This window comes from Loxodonta africana, chromosome 25 (genome assembly GCF_030014295.1).
Source record: "Loxodonta africana isolate mLoxAfr1 chromosome 25, mLoxAfr1.hap2, whole genome shotgun sequence".
Lineage (NCBI taxonomy): Eukaryota > Metazoa > Chordata > Mammalia > Proboscidea > Elephantidae > Loxodonta > Loxodonta africana.
The window spans coordinates 37,039,543-37,061,516 of record NC_087366.1 but is presented as its reverse complement, the minus strand read 5'-3'; the positions used below and the strand labels follow the sequence as shown (position 1 = coordinate 37,061,516).

The window sequence follows — 21,974 nt, the reverse complement described above, 5'->3', positions numbered from 1 at the left end:
TGTTGGCTCTGGAGGAAGGTCCTTGTCCTCAATCTTCCCCTGGTCAAGGAACTTCTCAGGCTCAGGGACCCCATGTCCAAAAGGTATACTCTGCTCCTGGTGCTGTTTTCTTGGTGGTATGAGGTCGCCAACTCTCTGCTTGCTTTCCCCTCCTTTTATCTGTTGAGAGATAAAAGGTGGTACAGGCCACACCCCAGGGAAATTCCCTGTACATTGAATCAGGGAGGTGACTTGAGTAAGGATGGTGTTACAATCCCACCCTAATCCTCTAAACATAAAATTTCAATCACAAAATGGAGGACAACCACTCGTGGCCTAATCAAGTTGATATACAGATTTTTGGAGGGACATAATTCAGTCCATGACAATAGGACAGAGTAAAACTGCCCTATAGGGTTTCCAAGTCTGTAATCTTTATGGAAGCAGACTGCCACATCTTTCTCCCACAAGCAATGGATAATGCTTTCAATTTCCCCACACCCTTGCCAACATTTGTTATTTATTTATTTAAATCTTATCCATTCTAGTGGGAGTGAAATGGTATCTCATTGTGGTTTTTGTTTGCTTCTCTCTGATGGCTAATGATGCTGAGCATCTTTTCATCTGTCTGGTGGCCATTTGAATGTCCTCTTTGGTGCAATGTCTGTTTAGGTCCTTTGCCCACTTTTTGATTGTGTTATTTGTCTTTTTGTTGTTGAAGTTTTATATATATTTTTGTTATTACATTCTTATTGGATATATGGTTTCCAAAGGTGTTCTCCCAGTCAGTAGCTTGTCTTTTCATCTTTTTGGTAAAGTCTTCTGATGAACAGAAGTTTTTAATTTTTATGAGGTCCCATTAATTTGTCTTTTGCTGTTTGTGCTTTTGTTATTAACACAGTCCATTGTTAAAAGCTAGGACTGACAGCATTGCACCTGCATTTTCTTCTAAGAATTTTATGGTTTTAGTTTGCACATTTAGGTCCTTAATCCATTTTGAATTTGTTTTCGTGTATGGTATGAGGCATGGATCCTGTTTCATTTTTCTGCATGTGGAAATCCAGTTGTCCCAATACCATTTATTGAAGAGACTCTTCTTTCCCCATCAAATAGACTTAGCACCACCAAAAAAACACATGTCAAAAATCGGTTGACCATAGATGTGTGGGTTTATTTCTGGACTTTCAATTCCATTCCATTGGTCTATGTGTCTGTTGTTATACCAGTACCAGGCTATTTTGATTACTGTAGCTGTATAGTATGTTTTAAAATCAGGGAGTGTGAGTCCTCGTACTTTGTTTTTTTTTTTTTTCAACATTGCTTTGGCTATTCAGGGCCTCTTGCTGTTCCATATTAAGTTGAAGATGTCTATAAAGAAGGCTGTTGGAAATTTGATTAGGATTGTGTTGAATCTGTAGATTTCTTTGGGTAGTATTGACATCTTAACGATATTAAGCCTTCCAATTTATGAATATGAAACATTTTTCCATTTATTTAAGTTTAATCTCTTTCATCAGTGTTTATAGTTTTCATTGCATAAGTCCTTTACACCCCTGGTTAGATTTATTCTTAAGAATTTTATTCTCTTAGATGCTATTGTAAATGGAATTGTTTCCCTAATTTCCTTTTCAGATTTCTCATTGATGTTGTGTAGAAACTCAACTGATTTTTGTTTTTTAAGCAACTTTGCCAAATTCCTCTATTAGCTCTATAAGTTTTCTTGTGGACTCTTTGGGAATTTCTGTATAGGATCATATCATCCACGAATAGAGATTTTTTACTTCTTTTTTTTACATTCTGAATACCTTTTATTTATTTATTTTTTGTCTTATTGCTCTGGCTAGGATTTCTAATACAATATTGAATAGAAGTGGTAAGAACAGGCACCCTTGTCTTGTTCCCAGTTTCATGGGGAAGCTCTCAGTCTTTCTCCATTAAGTATAATGTTGACTGTTGGCTTTTTATATATTCCCTGAATCATACTGAGGAATTTCCCTTACTCCAGTCTTAGGATTTTCATCAACAAAAGGTGTTCAATTTTATCAAATGCTGTTTCTGCATCCATAACTAGAGATGATTATGTGGTTCTTTTCTTTTATTTGATTGATGTGTGGTGTATTCCATTGGTTGATTTTCTAATGTTGAAACATTCCTGCATTCCTGGAATAAACCGCACTTGATCATGGTATATGACTTTTTAAATATGCTATTGGATTCTGTTTGCTAGCATTTTGTTGAGGATTTTTGCGTCTACATTCATGAGGGATGTTGGCCTGTAGTTTTCTTTTCTTGTTGCATCTTTGTCTGGTTTTAGTATCAGGTTTATGTTTGCTTCATAGAGTGAATTACGGAGTATTCCTTCCTCCTCTATCTTTTGGAGGAGTTTAAACAGTACTGGTGTCAGTTCTTCTCTAAATGTTTGGTAGAATTCCTCAGTGAAGACATCTGGTCCAGGACTTTTTTTTTGCTGGAAGATTTTTGATCACGGATTCAATCTCTTCACTTGTTATGGATCTGTTGAGACTTTCTATTTCCTCTTCAGTCAGTTTGGGTAGATTGTATGCTTTTAAGAATTTGTCCATTTTGTCTAGGTTATACAGTTTGTTGCTGTACAGTAGTTCATAATATTCTGTCATAATTCTCTATTTTTATCTGGTCAGTTGTAATGTCTTCTCATTTCTTATTCTGGTTAATTGGATCTTTTTTTTTCTTTGTCAGTCTAGCTAAAGGTTTGTCAATTATATTGACCTTTTCAGAGAACCAACTTCTGGTTTTATTGATTTCCTCTATTGTTTTTCTGTTCTCAATTTTATTTATTTATGCTCTGATTTTTGTCATTTCCCTTCTTCTGGTAGATTTAGGCTTAATTTGCTCTTCTTATTCTAGTTCCTGGAGTTGTCAAGTTAGGCTATTGATTTGACATCTTTCTTCTTTTTTCATGTAGGTATTTATTGCTATAAGTTTCCTTCTGAGCACTGCCTTTGCTGCATTCCATAAGTTTTGGTATGTTGTGCTTTCATTTCCATTTGACTCTAAGAATTTGTGATTTCTCTCTTGATTTTTCCTTAATCTATTGGTGGTTTAATAGTGTGTTGTTTGATTTCCATGTTTGTGCATTTTCCTTTTTTATTTTTTTCTGTCATTGGATTTCTAGCTTCACTCTGTTGTGGTCAGAGAAAATACTTCTCATGATTTCAATCTTTTTTAAATTTATCAAGACTTGCTTTGTAACCTAACGTGGTCTATCCTGGAGAATGATCCATGTCCACACTGCAGGAGAATGTATATTGTGCTGTTGTTGGGTGGAGTGTTCTATATATGTCTGTTAAGTTGGTTTATAGTGTCAGTCAAGTCCTCTGTTTCCTTCTTGATCTTCTTTCTAGATGTTCTGTCCGATATTGAAAGTGGTACATTGAAGTATCCAACCATTATCATAATGCTATCTATTTTGCCCTTCGATTTTATCAGCATTTGCTTTGTATAATTAGAAGCTCCAATGTTGGGTGCATATATATTTATGACTGTTAAATCTGCTGGATTAATTGACCCTTTTTTCACTGTATAACGTCCATCTTTATCTCTTCTAACAGATTTTGTCTTAAAGTCTGCTTTATCTGACATGAAGATTGCCATCCTAGCTTTCTTTTGATTATTATTTGTCTGGAATATTTTTTTCCATTCTTTCCACTTGCAACCTATTTGTGTCCTGGGGTTTAAAATGTGTCTTTTGTAAACAGCATATAGTTGGATCATTTTTTTTTAAATCTATTCTGCCACTCTTTTGACTAAAACATTTGGTCCATTTACATTCACTGTAATTACTGACTAGAAGTGACTTACTTCTCCCATTTTTGTTTTTTGTGTGTCTTAAGCCTTCTTGTAGCCTTGGTGGTGCAGTGGTTAAGAGCTCAACTGTTAACCAAAAGATTGGCAGTTCAAATCTACCAGCCACTCCTTGGAAACCCTAGGGCGCAGTTCTGCTGTGTTCTGTAGGGTTACTATGGGTTTGGAATTGACTTGACAGCAAAGTTTTTTTTTTTTTTTTTTAAGTCCTTCTTTGTCTTTCTCCTTTACTACTGCTTGCTTTTTGTGTTTTGTTGGTTTATTGCAGTGAGCCATTTTGGTTCCACTCTTCTTTCCTTTTGTGTGTGTGTTTTACTTTTCTTAGTGGTTACCATGAGTATTATATTTAGCAGCTTATATTTATGACCAAAAAACCTAAAAAAAGAAAGGTTTTTTGGTCATAAATATAAGCTGCTAAATATAATACTCATGGTAACCACTAAGAAAATTAAAACACAGGCACACACACACATTTATGACATCCTAGGGTAAATTGGTACCAACGTAACTTCGGTAGCGTACCAGAAGTTCTATATCTATACCATTCCTCTCCCCCACTTTTTCTGTTGTTATCACTAGTTATGTCTTTATATTACATGTGCCCTGTAAGATAATTTTATCCTTGCTTTTTATGTATTTGTTATTAAGAAATATGAAGGACAACACAATTAGAATTACCAAGCATGAATACTTTATTACTAGCCGTTATACTTGTCCATGCATTTCCCTTTATTAGGGACCTTTCTTTTTATGTATAGCTTTGAATCAGTTTCCAGTGTTTTTTCCCTCCCATCTACAGAACTCCCATTAGTATTTTTTTGTAGGACTGGTTGGGTGGGTATGAACTCTCTTAGCTTCTGTTTATGTGGGAATGTTTTAATTTCACCCTCATTCTTGAAGAATATTTTCTGTGGGTATAGTATTCTTGGTTGACAGTTTTTTGATTTTTTCCCTTTCAACTATTTAAATATTCTATATCGGGTCGCTATGAGTCAGAATCAACTCGATGGCAGTGGGTGGGTTTATTGCCTTCGGCCTCCAGTGTTTCTGAGGAAGAATTGGGACTTAGTTTCGTAGGGGATCCTTTGTATGTGACTGTTTGCTTCTCCCTTGCTGCTTTCAGGGTTCTCTCTTTATCTTTGCTTTTTGAGAGCCTAGCTATGATGTGTCTTCGTGTGGATCTCTGGGTTTATTCTGCTTGGGGTTCTATGAGCTTCTTGGATTTGTAGATTCATGTTCTTCATTAGATTGGGGAAATTTTCTGTCATTATTTCTTCAAATATTCTTTCTGTCCCTTTCACTCTCTCATCTCCTTCTGGAATTCCAATGATGCATACATTAGGTCTCTTGTTGTAGCCCCATAATTCTATTAAATGGTGCTCAGCCTTCTTAAGCCTCTGTTCTTGTTGCTCTTTGGTCCCTGTAATTTTAACTATCTCATCCTCTAATATGATGATTCTTCTGCCTGGTTAAATCTGTTTGTAAGTCTTCCTGTTATGTTTCTCATTTTAGTTACTGTCTCTTTCAATTGCAATATCTCTTTTTACAGACCCTCACTTTGTTCTTGCCTTGTTTTTCTTATTTCTTTAAGCTCTTTGTCTATATTTTCCCTTAGGTCTTTAATTATGCTTAACATTGTTGTATTATATTCTTCCATTTTTTTCATTTGGTCATCCCTAGATGCACTTTCATTCTGTTTGTCATGTTCATTTGGATAGTGATTGTTTTTCTGTTCCTCCTAAGTCTTGTTAATTTTTGTTGGAGCATTGGAATTTTCAAGGGTATTAACTTTCTCAGTTCTCCACAGTATTTGGTGGTTTTGCCCACATTGCTTTCTGCAAAAAAATTCTTGAGCAGGCAGAGCCTTCAGCCCTTGCTTACCATTTCCTCTACCTCTCCATAATAGCTCCTTTTCCCTCCCTGGTTTAATTAGGATTTGAAAGCTCCAGATCCCAGTTTTTAACTTTCAGTCTCTACCAAACACACCAGAAAACATGCTGTGATCAATCCATCCATCAGCTGGCACCGCCACTCAGGCAAGATATTGTGTACCAGTCATTCTGTCCACCAGGGGGTACAGTCCTCTCTCTCTCTCTTCCCTTCTCTGTTTCTACAACCATGTTTTCAGTCTAAGAACCCACACCCAGTGATCCCCCTTCAGGGTTCACTACTGCCCTGTGGTTTAGCCCCAGGCTTCCTTCCTTGCTCTGTGGGGGCTGCCTCAATCTGAGCTGGCTTTCAGGTTAAGCACAAGCAGACTTTCCTCTGTTGCAGGCAGAGGAGGGTCTGGCACTCCTCAGGAGAACCTCCAAGAGACCTGTCTTGTTGATTTCAGAGTCCCAGTGGCCCTGTGGTGGTTGGCGGGGAGGGGGGGCAGTCCCTTCTTAGGTGACCATTCTCCTGATTCCATTGTAGGGGACCTTCTGTAGGAATTAATATCAATCCAGCAGCCAACATTTACTGGGTAGAGGAAGGATTGTCATGCTCTGAATGGACTCCCAGGTGGGTCTGCCTTGTTGCTATCAGAGCCCACCCTGCAGTATGTTGGCTGTGAGTGTAGCCTCCACTCAAGATGCCCACTTCCTAGAATACAGCAGCCTTAGTTAGCAGTCCTCGGCAATGACTGGAAGGGGAAGCAGACAGACCCAAGTTGATCCTCAGGGAATTTTGTCCTATCAGTTTCAGAGGCCTGAACTATGGGGTGCACAGGGAGGTGGAAGAGTGCTGAGTATGGGAGCATACTCCACTGCGGTGTCCTTCTATAGCAGTTTGCAACACCCTGGCAACCAGCAGTTACCAGGTGGGGGAGGGGTGTCATACACCAGTCAGATCCCCAGAGTTCTGCCTTGTTGTTATCAGTATTCCCCCCGACACACACACATGCTTGTAGATTGTTGGCTGTGAATGCAGCCTCCACTCAAGATGTCTGCTTCCTAGCACACAGCATTCTCAGACAGTAGTTCTCAGTGCCAACCAGAAGTGGGGGCAGACTAACCCAAATTGACCCCTGGGAAGGTTTGTCCTGTTGATTTCAGAGGCCTGTGTTATGGGGTGCCCAGAGAAGCAGGTTGAGTGCTGACTGTGGGGGCAGACTCCACTCTAGAGACTTCTCTAGCAATTCCCTCCAGGCTTGTAGGTGACAGTCTGGGTGGAAGAGGGGTTTTCACATCCAAACAGACCCCCAGGGAGATCTCTCTTGTTGCTATCAGAGGCTTCCCCCAACCCCATAGTATGTTGGCTCTGGGAGTAGCCTCTACTCAAGATGCCTGCTTCCTAGTACACAGCAGCCTTAGTTGGCAGTCCTCTGTGCCAACCTGAAGGGGGAGCAGACGACCCAAACTGACTCCCCAGGAGGCCTGTCTTGTTGGTTTCAAATGCCTGAGCTATGGGGTGCTCAGGGAGGCAGATAAAGCGTTGACTATGAGAGCATATTCCACTGCACCCCTGCAATTCACAGTAGGCCTATAGCCTACAGTGTCCAGGTGGTAGAGGTGCTGGCACGCTCCAAATGGACCCCGGGAAGGTCTGCCTTGTTGATCTTAGAACAGAAGCTTGGGTCCTTTCTCTTTGTACAGGCGAGGAGTATGGGTGATTAGGGAAACAGGATCTTTTTCTGGGGCCGCTTCTGCAGTTCACAGCAGCTGGCGGTCTGTGTGGCTGGGGGAGAGGGGCAGGGATGGTGGGAGAAGCGGTTTTCCTACCATATGTGACTTTTTGATTCATTGATTCTTGCCTGTCTGCAGTTTCCCACTGCTTTCTTCTGCTCCCTAATTCAGAGTCCCTCAAAGCCAAGTGTCATTTCCTTGTTGTATTTGTGGGGGACAGTCAGAACGATGGTCTGTTTACACTTCCATCTTTCCAGAATTCACATATATTATTTTTTAATAATAGCTTTATTGAGATATGATTCACATACCATAAAATTCACTTATTTGAAGTGTATGATTCAATTTTTTTATTGCTTTGAAAATATACATAACAAAACATACACCATCTCAATAATTTCTATATGGACAATTCAGGGATATTGATTACATTCTCGGGTTGTGCAGCCTTTCTCACCATTAACATAAACTCAGTGCCCCCTAAGTAAAAACTCTCCCTTTACCACCTCCCTCTTACCCCTAGTAACCACTAATGATCTTTGGTTTCTGTATATTTGCTTATTTTATATAAGTGAGTATATTTCATACAGCATTTTTCCTTTTGCAGCTGACTTATTTTGCTTGACAATATTTCCAAGGTTCATCCGTGTTGTGGCATGCATCAAAACTTCATTTTTCTTTATGACTGAGTTAGTATTCCATTGTATTTATGTACCATATTTTGTTTATCCATTCATCTGTTGAGGAACATTTCAGTTGTTTCCACCTTGTCATGGATTGAATTGTGTCCCCCAAAAGTATCTGTCAACTTAGCTGGGCCATGAGTCCCAGTATTGTATGTTTGTCCACCATTTTATGTGATTTCCCTGTGTGTTGTAAATCCTATCACTGTGATGAAATGAGATGGATTAGTGGCAGTTATATTGATGCAATATACAAGATTAGATAGTGTCTTAAGCCAATCTCTTCGAGATATAAAAGAGAGACGTGAGCAGAGAGACAGGGGACCTCATACCACCAAGAAGGCAGTGCCGGGAGCAGAGCGCGTCCTTTGGACCTGAGGTTCCTGCTCTGAGATGCTCCCAAACCAAGGGAAGATTGATGCATCACGGGGACCTTCCTCCAGAGCCAACAGAGAGAAAAAGCCTCCCCCTGGAGCTGACGTCCTAAATTTGGACTTGAAGCCTACTAGACTGTGAGAGAATAAATTTCTCATTGTTAAAGCCATCCACTTGTGGTATTTCTGTATAGCAGCACTAGGTGTCTAAGGCACACCTCTTGGCTATTGTGAAAAGTGCGGCAATGAACATCGGCGTACAGGTTTCTGTTTGCACTCCTGTCTTCACTTCTTCTGCGTATATACCTAGAATTAGGATTACTGGGTCATATGGTAGTTCTGTGTTCAACTTTCTGAGGAACCACCAAACTGTTTTCCACAGTGGCTTTACCATTTTACATTCCCACCAGCAATGGATGAGGGTTCCAGTTTCTCCACAACTTCATCAATACCTATTGTTTTCCTTTTTTTTTGATTATTGCTATTCCAATGGGGGTAAGGTGGTATCTCATGGTGGTTTTGATTTGTATCTCCCTAGGGTGGCACTAGTTTTTTTTTTTTTTTTTTAGGGGAGCCCTGGTGGTACAGTGGAGCCCTGGTGGTACAGCAGTTATGAGTTTGGCTGCTAACCAAAAGATTGGCAGTTCAAATCCACCGGGTGCTCCTTGGAACTCCTATGGGGCAGTTCTACTCTGTCCTAGAGGGTCACTATGAGTCAGAATTGACTCATTGACAATGGGTTTGGTTTTTGTTTTCCTTTTTTAGTGGAATTCAATGGATTTTAATGTTATTTTTATAATAAGAAAAATCACGTAAAATATTTCCATTTGGCAGCATGTTGGTTGGAGTGGGAATGATGAGACTACGGGGCAAGATGAAGTAAGCAGCAGACACCTGGGTGTGTAGTTGGGCAAGGCCTGTCTGATGGATGCTCCAGATGGCTGCCCACACTTCCTTGGCTTGGGCTGCAGTCTCCGAGAGAGCTGTGTTTGCACGATGTCACCCCGGGGGGTTCTCTTTCTGCCTTTTATATGCCATTTGCCCACGGTCTGATATGAGAGTCCCCACACTTAAAGAGAATGCTGCTGAGAGTGGGAGAGGGCAGCGTGGGAGATTGGGGACCCTGAGAGCGGAAGGAGTAGTGCTTTCCATCTGCACATGTGGACCTGTCTTTGGTTGTGTTTTCAGGTGAGCCTCAAAGTACAGCCCTGAATCAGCCTCTTGTCTGACGACTGGTAGCTGCCTCCACCAACCTCTGTCACCTAAGACGGCGCCACCTCTTAGCAGGTAAGGAAAGCGGCTTACTCCTGTCCAGGAGTGGACATCTCGGGAGAGCAGGTATCTTTGCCAGTCATGTGTCTATGGGCCTGGGATGAGAGTTGGCTGTCAATCCCGATATGTGGCCAGGTGCACAGCACTCCTTTTCTAGTCATTGTCACCTTCATATCCCCCTTCCTGCCCTCCATAGCAGATGCAGGGCCCTTGTAAAACCAATCTTACAAATCATCCACCGCAACACCTGTGCAGGGCGAGACATTACCTCACATCATCCCCATATGAGTGGACATGCTCATGTTGGGGGAGCAGGGGGCCTACTGAGCCAGCTCTAGTGGGTTGCTGGGCCTTGGCTGAGAAAATCATGCTGTGTGCCTCCTTCCAGAGGAAAAGAAGTATCTAGGCATGCATCCTTGTTTAGCAACTTACCGTGACAAAGAGAGGCTGGCCAACACCCGTACCCTCAGTCTAGGCTGGCTGGTCCCTAAGGCCCAGTGGTCTGCGCTCGCGGACAGCACCCTGCCACCCGATGGGTGCCAAAGCTCAGTGGAGATAAACCATCTTTATAGGATGATACCCATTTTTCAGATATTCTCAATCCCATGTGCCTTCTCAAACCTAGTCAGAGCAGCACTGGGGCTTGAACCACCTTGCATTGGTCTCTCCCAACTTTGCTTTTCGTGGGTTTTGCACCAGAAGATACAGCTCCTAAGAAACACCCCTGTGAAACCTGTCTGTATGTAGGTGTATTTCTGTGTGCCCAAGGAGAAATAGCCATCTGACCACAACATTAACAGGTGCCACCTCCTGAGCAGTTGGCTTGCTTTCCCTTCGCCTTGTCTTCTAAAAAACTCAAGAGCCATGTGTGTGGTCGACTGGTAACTGGGAGCCCATGTGCATTTTTAGTCTCATCCCAACTCCACTCTTTCCCCTATATCCATTTTCCTTCTTGTAAAACTGTCTTTTGAGTCATGGTAGGGTGTATACATCCATGCATATATGTAGAGGAGAGATCTCAGTTCACAAGAAATGCAGCATCTAGATCTTCTGGAAAGGTCAGAGATGTCATTAAAGTAGAACCTCCAAGGCAACTGGCCTGCTGGGGAGAGAGTGCCTCAGACACTTTACCAATGGGTCATATCTTTAAAAGACTCAGATTGTCTTTAGCTCTGGATGGCAAAAGCCATTTCCTTTTCCCCAACAGGCTACCTCCCCAGGTACTCTCGCCACTTCAGGGGGGTGGCCTCTCCCTGCCATCTCTCTCCAAGTTAGATGAAGGTTAGGATCACTTGAGGGATGAATCTGTCCTGGGAGACAGAATGGACCAAGTCTGTGGGGTTAAATCTTATTTCTGCCTCAGAGGCTCCACTAGGCTTAGGAGGGGTGACAAGCCAGGAGCAGCATCAGTAAATGCTTCCTCCGCTACCACTGAAGAGCTCTGAGAAAGGAAGGTATTTAACTCCCCTGACCCAGGACTCCCTGGGTGGTACAAACCAAAATGTTGGTGCTTTAATCCCACCCTGAGGCACCTCAGAAGAAAGTCTCGGTGATCTGCTTCCCAAAGGTCACAGCCTAGAAAACACTATGGAGTAGTTCTACTCTGACAAACACAGGTTCTACATGAGTTGGACTCAGCTTGATGGCAACTAACAACAACCCTCTTGACTCTGTTTTCTTATCTGACAAATATGGAGTTTGGACCTGTACCTCTGAGTACCCTTCTGATATTCACAGCCTGTGATTAGAGCGTTGCTGCTCAAAGTGTGGTCCATGGACCAGCAGCAACTGGGAGCTTGTTAGAAATGCAAGTCTTGGACCCTAACCCATAACTAAATCAAAATCTGCATGTTCCCAAGCTCCCCAGGTGATTCTATGCACACTAAAATCCAAGAAGGACTGATTTAGAGAATCTTTAAGGTCTACTTTACAAGGTAATTGGGGGATACAGAGGACCAGTAGAGTAGAAACCATTTGCACACAGCCATGGTTCTCAACCTTTGATGCATGCCAGAATCATCTAGGAAGACTGTAAAATACAGATGCCCAGGTCTGCTGGGTCACAGCCTGAATTCCAAGCATGTGTGCTGGGAAAAACCTACCTTCCAGCTGGAGAGAGAGAGAGAGAGAGAACAAACAGGCTCATGAGACAGCTTATGGGCCATTGATGGCAACAAAAGCAAATATCCTGGGAATGGAATCAGAGAGGCTGAGAGGCAGCAGGGAAGAGATGAAGCAGCTTTTTTTTATCCCTGTTTTTAGAACCTCCCTCTTTTAGTTACTTGGGGAGGGTGGGGCTTTATGAGAATCTAGTAGTTAATACTTCACCTCCTTCTTGAGTGAAAACGGAAACTGGGGGAGAAGGAGGGTTTTCTGTTTTAAGATGGTCAGATGGAAAAGACGTGAATTTATTTTTATATACCAAGGAGAAGGAGCCCAGAGACACTGGCATTACTGAAGAAAGGGGGTGATAGGTTGACAGAGCTCTTGAGGAGGGGACAGGTTCCCCTGAAGGTAGAAGTGTTAACCTTGGAGAGGAAGATGCTTTCAACTGCCAGTGGCAGACTACCCAACATTGTGGCCTTAACATCAAGGAGTCAGAAGTAGACCTTCTACTAGCCATTGATCTTAGGGCTCTGGGTTCCTTTCTCCATGAGTCCCTTGACTTTCCCCACATGGTCAATGTGGCTCTTATAGCTCTAGATATGATTCAATCAAGGCAGCCAAAGAGGGGTGTTTCTCCTCTCCTGCCTCTACTAGGGAGATACCCTTTGTCTTAGTTATCTAGTGCTGCTATAACAGATATACCACAAGTGGATTGTTTAACAAAGAGAAATTTATTCTCACAGTCTAGGAGGCTAGAAGTCTGAATTCAGGATGCCAACTCCAGGGGAAGGCTTTCTCTCTCAGCTCTGGGGGAAGGTCTTTGTCATCAATCTTCCCTGGTTAAGGAGCTTCTCAGCACAGGGACCCTGAGTCCAAAAGATGTGCTATTTCCCTGGCTCTTGTTTCTTGGTGGTATGAGGTCCCCAAGTCTCTCTGCTGGAGTCTTTTATATCTCAAAAGAGACTGATTTAAGATACAACCTAATCTTACAGATTGAGTCCTGCCTCAGTAACATAACTTCCTCTAATCCTGCCTCATTAATATCGTATAGACAGAATTTACAACACATAGGAAAATCACATCAGATAACAAAATAGTGGATACTCACACAATACTGGGAATCATGGCCTAGCCAAGTTGAGACACATTTTGGGGGGACACATTTCAATCCATGACATTCCACTCTTTGGCCCCCAAAAATTCATGTCCTTGCCACATGTAAAACACATTCACCCCATCATACCATAGCAAAAGTTTTAAATTAACTGTAAGTTCAAAATCCAAAAATTCTTCTTCATCTGTGAAATCTAGAATACAAGTTACTGCTTCCAAATTACAACAGTGGACCAGGCACAGACTAGACATTTTCATTACAAATGGGAGAAATTGGAGGGAAAGAAGGGATAACAGGCACCAAGCAAGTCAGCAGAACACATTACTTTAGCCTTCGAAAAAGGCTAGAAAATAATCCTCTGTTCTCTGAGACCATTTATACAATGGCCCTGCCCTCCAGATACTAAGTGTTGGCCACACTTTCTGGATTCTGTGTGGAGGGCCCTCAGCCTTGGCTTCAGCTCTGCCTTCCAGGCCCACTGGAATGGCAACTCTGCTCCCTTAGCTTTGGGCAGCCCCATTCTCCTAGTTCATCTGAGTGGTGACGCCACCCTCTGAGACTGAGACAGCTCTGCTTCCTGTGTTCCCTGTCTCTTCAGCTTCTGCTCCCTGATTCCTTGGCCTCTCGGACCCTCAGGGCTCGCCGCTCACATCTGCCAGTGTTCTAAAGCTCCCTAGCTCCACCAATAAGTACCTGGAGGAACCCCCCCGCCACCCCTAAACTTCAGCCGGAAGGCACTCAGCTCTCTTGCTCCAGGGGTCAGCAGGCCTAGCTTTACCTATAAGTGCTCAGAGGAACCCCACTCTGCCCTATTGACACATATTTTTGGGAAACACAATTCAATCCATGACACACTTTCTTTTTTGTGTGTGCTTTAGTTGAAGATTTATAGAGCAAATTGGTTTTTCATTAAACAATTAATACACATACTGTTTTGTGACATTGGTTGCCAACCCCACGACGTGTCAATATTCTCCCCTTCTCGACCTTAGGTTCCCCATTACCAGCTGTCCTGTCCCCTCCTGCCTTCTAGTCCTACCCCTGGGCTGGTGTGCCCATTTAGTCTTGTTTTATTTTATGGGCCTGTCCAATGTTTGGCTGAAGTTGTGAACCTCAGGAGTGACTTCAGTACTGAGTTAAAACGGTATCCAGGAGCCGTACTCTCAGGGTTTCCCCAGTCTCTGTCAGACCAGTAAGTTTGGTCTCTTTTTGTGAGTTAGAATTTTGTTCTACGTTTTTCAGGGAGAAACCCTTTCTTAGAGCTCCTGCAGACTTCTCCTTGTGTCGCACTGATGAGGACAAGGCCACATGCTCTGATCATACTGCAAGGGAGTCAAAAAAGTGAGAGTCTGAGTTTTCATCTCCTGTAGTGGCAGGGACAGCAGGTAAGGGAACAGGTATTGGGCAGGCCACCCACAGGTCTGATGGAGACGGACAGCTGCTCCGCTGAAATGGAGGCAGAGGTGCATGTAGACACAGAAGCTGTAGGTAGTGGGGAAAAGGGAAATGTTTTCCTGTTTACTGTGGGAGCTGAGGTCATCAGCTAAGAATGAGAGGACAGAGATGGTGATGACGTGGTGAAGATTTGAAAGAGTCAGGGAGACAGGGGTTGGAGGGGATCATCTTCAGGTAGTTTTGAGGACCCAGATAACGTTGGATTATAAATGCCTGATGGGGCCAGTCCCCAGAGATTTGGGGTTTTCGGGGAGGCCTTCTCCAGCAGTGCTTAGCATCCCTTCAGTGTGAGTGGAGGGGGAGGGATTTGAGTTGATAAAGAGTCTGGTTTTAGGCAGAGAAGGAGGGACAAGGAAAGTAGAGGTTTTGGGGAGAGAGTGATGGCAATCCTGTATCGTTCCGTTTAGGCTGAATATGGAACCCACTGAAGTTAGGAGAGGCCAATTGTTTAGGAGACAGCTTGGAGGGGCTGGTGCTTTGAGGTCGAGAGAGAAGGAATAAGGGAGCGAGAGGAGGATCAGAGGCTGTGGCATGATGTGGAGCCCAACTGGGTAGCCCTCTAGTGGTGGACCACGTCCAGGGGCACCTTGACTGTGGTGGCGGAAGTGGTTTGGGGTGTGGACACAGGTGGTGGAACTGAGGAGATGGGGGAACTGAACAGAGAGAACAAGGGGTGGATTGGAGTCAGTGCAGGAAGATGTCCTGTGTTCCTGCAGCTGGAACCACCCAGAAGGTGAGATTACCATCCCCCTGCCAGCTTACTTTGTCTCCCAGACACAAACGGAAGATATTGCTCAGGGCGATCTTTCTCAGATATTAAGCATGCAGAGTTCTCCTTTTGTGTAGTGGAGTATGTTGACAGTTGGCCCTTCTTTGTGAAGAGAGTTAGGATGAGAAAAGAACTGAGTAGGACCAGGACATTATAAATACAGCCAGTCCCAGGCCAGAGGGAGGGAGGGAGATCTGATGAGGCTCTGATTCTGCTGGCAGCGTTATCTGTACATTCACAATCACATACACACATATACCCACATATACACAGCCTCACTCACAGACTCACAGACAGCTTTACACACACACAGCCTCACGCACGTACAGCCTTACACACACTTATACTCTTGTATACACATTCACTCACACTCACATACACACAGCCTCACTCACACTCACATACAGCCTTACACAACTCATACTCTTGTGCACACTCACTCACACTCACACAGCCTCACTCACGTACAGCCTTACACTTATACTCTTGTATACACATTCACTCACACTCATATACACACAGCCTTACTCATACTCACATACAGCCTTATACAACTCATACTCTTGTACACACTCATTCACATCCACACCCACACAGCCTCACTCATAGACTCACACACAGCCTTACACTCACATACACAGCCTTAGTCACAGACTCACACACACAGCCTCACTCACACACTCACACACAACCTTACACACACTCATACGCAAACACACACTTACACACAGAGCTGTAGGTCCTCTCCCCCTCCCTTTGCTCTTCCTGATGCCTTCTTTCTTTGTTCCTGATGATCCCAGGCTCTGCTCCCCTCCCCTCAGCCATTGCTCTTCTCTTTGACTTCCCCAACTCCTAAAAGCCCCAAGTCAATGACTAGGAAACAGAGAGATGGATTCTGGAACGGGGCGCGGATGAGCGGGATTGGCATACAGTGATTTCAGGCCCTTTTTTATTTGCTTCAGGCCGGGAACAGTTGGGAACTAGACTGTGCTCCTCCCTGCATTTTGTATGGACACACAAAGACCAGACACACATAACACACACATCCACACGGAGAGAGTCTCGCACACACACGGGCAGAAGGTGTGGCCCATGGACACACACCAGGACACCCGCGGGCCCAAACATTTATGCCAGAGTGCAAGCACAGCTCTTCGTAAGTGTTCCCCGAGTCTCGAAACCCCCAGCTACTCGTGGTTCTCCTTCTCTTCTTGCTGAGTAGAAGGTCCCAGCCAAGACAGAAACTCACCTGTTAAACTCTGATTTAGGATGCTTGTCCATGTTTTATAACAAGAATTGTTATTTTTCAAAACTGCCTGTAGACAAATGAAATTGCCATCATGCTGCAGAGAGCTCATCCATGAAAATCCCACAGAGAAAGTGGCCAAGATCCTGGCTGAGGCCACCTTATGCCTCAGTCTGCACCAGTGGAAGCCGCTGTGACTTATGCTTACAGTAATCTATCCCCAGATCTCAGACTGTAATGTTAGGCCTCCTCCAAATAGTTTCTCATTAGATAGGATAAGTGAGGACTGCAGCGTCTGCTTTCCTGTGGGACAATTGGCATCTCAGAGGACTTAGTCATGTGGCATCATTACATGTCAGGTCAAGGAGAATTTTTTCCCCATCCTGAAAAGCAGATCTGTGCTTGTGATGGGTGTGTGTGATATTGTTTAAAAACAAACATCCAACATAAAGTCAGTAAACGTTTTGGAATGACAGCAAATTAAATTCACAGTAAAGCAGTTTTACTTGTCAGAAACATATGCTTAGCGCCATTGCTAAGAGAGGCCATGTAAGACATTGGAAAGAATACTTAGCAAGGCTTCAAAGGTTTGAGTTTGGGTTCTGAATCCACAGATTTTTTGTGTGGGATGTTTGGCTGTTGCCTTAATTTCTCTGATTTTTCTACTTTCTTCATTTACAAAACAAACATTAATGTTGTTCTGCCTGCTTCATGACCTGCTATAAGAAATGAATGATCAAATGTATATGAAAATGATTTATTACTAACAACCAAAACCAAAATCCCTTGCCGTCAAGTCGATTCGGACTCATGGGGACGCTCTAGGACAGAGCAGAAGTGCTCCATAGGGTTTCCAAGGAGCGGCTGGTGGATTCAAACTGCTGACCTTTTGGTTAGCAGCCAAGCTTTTAACCACTGCACCTCCAGGGCTCCATTACTAACAAAGTACTATACAAATGTCAAAGTATTACTTATGGTTGAGGGGAGGGGGCTAGTAAAGTAAGTCTGGTGCCATTGCCTTCTACTGACTCTCCTGGGCTTAACATCAACTTACGTCAGATTCTCCCAGCTCTGATTAACTCTTCAGACCAAAGGATAAATATCTTGCTCCCATAAACCTAGTAAAGTGTTCCTTTCTCTTTGTTTGTTGCCCTTGAGGCGTATCCGACTCGTGGAGACCTCATGTAGAACAGAACGAATGGTGCCTAGTACTGCACCACCTCCATGATCTTTGGTATGCTCAAGTCCATTGTTGTGGCTTTCTCTTAGCACATGAGAATTTGCTGCCAAGTGCCACGCATGCGCCCCAATCCTCCCTAACTTGGACTTACCATGTCTTTGGAAAAACAGCCTTCCAACACTTTAAATCTGATTGCTTCTAGGGGCAACGGAATGAAAGAAGGCATGTCTAATAACAGCACCACTAGCATCTCCCAAGCCAGGAAAGCGGTGGAGCAGCTGAAGATGGAAGCCTGCATGGACAGGGTGAAGGTAAGCATGCCAAAGCCAGCCTCACCCTCTGACCAAAATTCAGCCTAGCACATTCCTCCCATTCCAAAGCAGCCTTGCAAGAGTTAATGTGTCACCCAACAGAATATCCAGCCCAGCTTGGCAGCTGTAACATTTACAAATGAATGTTTTCTTCAGAGTCCTGAGTGTGCCCAAGGATTCAAATGATGCAGAATCACAGTGTGCACCACTTCCTTAAGGAGTTGCCAGGAATAGGCTCATGGTCATCTCAGCTCTGTTTAGTTCTGTTGTCATGCCAATAGATGAGAAAGAGAGTTAAACAATTAGATCAATAGCAGTGTTCCTGCCTGATACCGTGACTTGGCGATTAGACAACATCAGATATTGTGACAAGGGCACTGGTGGGAGTGAAGCACTGAAGCATACACCGTGTTTGTCAAATGTTCCTTTGGGGAAAGTGAAGAAAGGTGCCAGCCACCTTTCACTGTGCTCATTTCACTGATGAGTGTAGATCTCTTCATGCTGGGAGAGCTGAAGCAAGATAAGCCACCTATTATCCAAGATGCCACTTCCGTAGAGGCAAGCAGGAGGCGGGAAATGCATATGGCATGGAGATGCAGTTTGGACCCATTGACTGAAAGAGTTGGAACCTAGTCATGAACCTGGCACCAGGATACTCAAGTCCAGTGTGTCTTATGGTCTCTGGGACACAAAACCAGGGGGTCTCTCCCAGGCATCTGGAATCCAAAAAAGAATCCATAGGGAAATGGGCAACTGCTAAAGCATCTGTTGGCAGTCCTTCCTGGAGGTTCCCATTGTGGAGACCACCCCTCATGCTAGTGGTGTGGCACCAGCTGTCACCTCTATAAAGATAGTGTCTTCCCCCAGGGTTTAGGGGGTGCAGGCTATCCAAGGAGGCAGAAAGCATGCCCATAAAATGACACAACAGTGTATGACGCAAGCAAAGTAATACAGTATTATATAAATTTGTATAACTGGACCAGTGCTACTTGGGCATCTATATTTTACACATACTGATACCAACTACAAATTCGACATCAGTCCTTGATATCTAGGCTAGAGGAAGGAGCAAGGTTAACACCCATAAAACTACTATAAAACAGGGCGAGCCCCAATAATACAGACAGGGATTGAAAAGTGAGTGGTGCTTACCCAAAAGACTTGAAAGCAGGGTCACAAACGGAAACTCGTATGCCAATTGCGGCACTATTCACAATAGCCAAAAGGTGGAAGCAGCCCACATGTCCTTCAGCAGATGAATGGATAAACAAAATGTGGTATCTCCCCATACAACGAGCTATTCCCCAGCCATAAAGAGAAGTGAAGTCCTGATACATGGTATAACTTAGATGAGCCTTGAAAACATTGTGCTGAGTGAAATAAGTCACAAAAGGACAAATATTATATAAGCCCACTTAAGTAAATATTTGGAATAGGCAAATGAATAGAGACCAAAGTTCGAAGTTTCCTAGTGGTTACCGGGCACTGGCAGGAGAGAGAGGGGAAAGAAGGGGGACTTATTGCCTAGGGAACACTGAGCTTCTTTTAAGGGTGATGGAAAAATTTGGAAATGGATAATTGTGATGAACAACATGAACTTAATTAATGTCACTGAATCGTACATGCGAAGAATGTTAGAGGGGCAGATGTTTTCTTACATATACATGTACCACAATAAAAAAGTGTGGTGTCTCCGTACAATGGAATTTTACTCAGCCAGAAAGAGAAATGAAGTCCTGATTCATGCTATGACATGGATGAACCTTGAAAACATTATGCCGAGTGAAGTAAGGCAGACATAAAAGGGCAAGTATTATATGATCCCACTTACATGAACTATCTAAGGTAGGCAAATGCCCAGAAACCAAAGTTTAGTAGTGGTTGCCAGGGGCAGGCAGGCAGGGAGTGTGGGGAGGTATTGCTTAAGGGGCATAAAGCTCCTGCACAGTCCCCAGGAGGCAGGCTCCCAGGTAGGCATTAAAGACCCAGAAGGAAAGGAGCTTCTAGAAAGAGTGCCAAATGGTGGCCTCTCTCCATCTGCCACCACTCAGGGTACCCTGATTCTCCTGCCCCAGAGGAAAGGGGATTTGCTGACATTGGACCAATCCCATGGGCTGTGAGGCTCTGGAGGTGGCTACCCCTTGAGCAAAGCAGTAACTCTCAGCAAGGAATGAGGAAATAGATACAGCACCTGGCAAGTAACATTACTCCCGATCTCTCTCGTTTGCCTTAATGGCCTATGGTAAACGGGTAGCTGTAGAGTCAACTTTGACTCATGGCAACCCCATATGTGTCAGAGTAGAACTGTGCTCCATGCAGTTTCCAATGGCTGATTTTTCAGAAGTAGATCACCAGGCCTTTCTTCCGCAGCTCCTTTGGGTGGATTTGAACCTCTAGCCTTTCAGTTAGCAACCAAGCACATTAACTATTTGCACTGCCCAGGGACTCCATGACCTACGGTAGATGACTTAAACATTGTGGGTCGTGCCCATAATTCCTTAAAGGGCTGTTAAATAAACAATTCGTCACACTGAGATTAACTTTGTCAATACAAGCATTATTTGCTGATCACTGACAGATCAACTTGTTGGCCTGTGTTCTATAGACTATTAAAAAATGAGGGCATGAAAAGAATTTCAGGCGATGAATGCTGTTATGAATTGAATTGTGTCCTCCAAAAATATGTGTTTTAAATCCTAACCTCTATGCCTGTGGTTATAATTCCATTTAGTAATGGGTTGTCTTTGTTGTGTTAATAAGGCGGGATTAATGTAAAGTGTGTCTTGAGTCAATCTCTTTTGAGATATAAAAGAGATTAAACAAGCAAGTGAGAGAAGTAGAGATGGAGGAAGAGAGATGCCAAGCCACATGAAGATCACCCAAGAGCAGAAACTTAGAAGAGGCAAGGACCTTCCTCCAGAGCCGAGAGAGAGAGAAACCCTTTCCCTGCAGCCGGCACCCTGAATTCAGACTTTTAGCCTCCTAAGCTGTGAGAAAATAGATTTCTGTCTGTTAAAGTCACCCAGTTGTGGTATTTCTGTTACACCAGCCCTAGATAACCAAGACAGAATTTGGTACTAAGAGGTGGGGATGCTGCTCTAACAAATACCTAAAATTGGGAAGTGGTTTTGGAATTGGGGTAATGGGTAGAGTCTGGAAGAGTTTTAGGTGCCTTACAGTAAAAGCCTAGATTGGCTTGAAGATACTGTTGGTAGAATTATGGATGTCAAAGACAACTCCAGTGAGGGCTCAGAAGGAGGTGAGTAGAGCTATAGAGAAAGTTTCTGTAGTATCAGAGAATACATATGGCACCAGCAATGGAATGTTGCTGGAAATGGGGACATTAAACGTGCTTCTGAGGAGGCTTTAGAAGAAAATGATGATGAACGTGTGATCAGACAGTGGTGGAAGGATGATGCTTTTTATGCAGTGGAACAGAACTCGTCTGAATTATGTTCAAATAATATATAATATAATAATATATATAAGATATAACTTGTAAATAATGAACTTGGCTATCTGGTTGAGGAGATTTCTAAGCAAGATTGTAAAGGGGGAACATGGTTTCTCCTTGCTGCTTATAGTAAAATGTGAAGGAAAGAGATGGACTTAAAAATGAACTGTGCAAAATGAAAACAGAACTTAAAGATTTGGAAAATTCTGTTGTACAAACTAAGGACACATGTCCTAGAATGTTCACCAAGGACATGGCTACTACACAATCTTTTGTTAAAGAGATTAGGCCTGTGACTGATGGGTCTAACCAACTACCACAGCATAAAACTCATCAGCTTAGACGGAAGGTGATAGAGAAAAAAGGAAAGGAAAGAATGCTGTTTGCCTCTTAGAATTCTACAGGTAGGAAACAGGCCAAAGGAGCTACATCTGTTGTCCTCCAAGAAAAGAAACAAACCATTCCCAGAGCAGCTCAGAGATCAGCAGAAGTGTTAGAAGAAGCATGGGAAGCAGGACCTTGTTGATTTCAAAGGGTGGGGCTACAGCCTCCTCGGTTTCAAAAAGTCGAATTTTCGCCAACT

At 43.4% G+C, this 21,974-nt stretch overlaps 1 protein-coding gene across 1 annotated transcript in view; it reads left to right on the top strand.

Annotated features, from left to right (window-relative positions):
• The window catches only part of GNG4 (G protein subunit gamma 4), a 102,096-nt gene that overhangs the window by 44,049 nt on the left and 36,073 nt on the right, over window positions 1-21,974 (top strand). The window contains exons 2-3 of the mRNA XM_064276696.1: window positions 9,673-9,771; window positions 17,829-17,937. Coding sequence (XP_064132766.1) covers window positions 17,839-17,937 — 99 coding nt within the window. The 5' untranslated portion in view covers window positions 9,673-9,771; window positions 17,829-17,838. The remainder of the gene's footprint in view (window positions 1-9,672; window positions 9,772-17,828; window positions 17,938-21,974) is intronic.